The sequence below is a fragment of the Buceros rhinoceros genome, unplaced genomic scaffold, assembly GCF_000710305.1.
Source record: "Buceros rhinoceros silvestris isolate BGI_N320 unplaced genomic scaffold, ASM71030v1 scaffold32007, whole genome shotgun sequence".
Taxonomy (NCBI): domain Eukaryota; kingdom Metazoa; phylum Chordata; class Aves; order Bucerotiformes; family Bucerotidae; genus Buceros; species Buceros rhinoceros.
In genome coordinates, this window is record NW_010424481.1 from 1 (window position 1) to 393 (window position 393).

General features: G+C 61.8%; 1 protein-coding gene across 1 annotated transcript in view; it reads left to right on the plus strand.

Annotated features, from left to right (window-relative positions):
- Positions 1-3: 3 nt before the first annotated feature.
- The window catches only part of RBM15B (RNA binding motif protein 15B), a gene marked incomplete at its 5' end in the record, with an annotated part of 2,352 nt that continues 1,962 nt past the window's right edge, over positions 4-393 (plus strand). The window contains one exon of the mRNA XM_010140821.1: positions 4-383. Within this exon, the coding sequence (XP_010139123.1) occupies positions 4-383 (380 nt within the window). The remainder of the gene's footprint in view (positions 384-393) is intronic.

Consider the following 393-nt stretch of genomic DNA (forward strand, 5'->3'; position numbering starts at 1 on the left):
TCCCGGGAGCGGGAGAGGGCCCTGGATTACTACGGGCTGTACGACGAGCGCGGACGCCCCTACAGTTACCCCATCGTGGCCGAGGAAGACCTGATGCCAGAGGATGATCAGAGAGCGACCCGCAACCTCTTCATTGGCAACCTGGACCACAACGTCTCAGAGGTGGAGCTGAGGCGAGCCTTTGAGAAGTATGGCATCATTGAAGAAGTGGTGATCAAGCGCCCTGCCCGCGGCCAGGGCGGAGCTTATGCTTTCCTCAAGTTCCAAAACTTGGACATGGCGCATCGGGCCAAGGTGGCCATGTCGGGCCGCGTCGTCGGCAGGAACCCCCTCAAAAACGGCTACCGGAAAACCAACCCGACTTCCAGGCCGGGGGGGGGGGGGTTAGGCTCC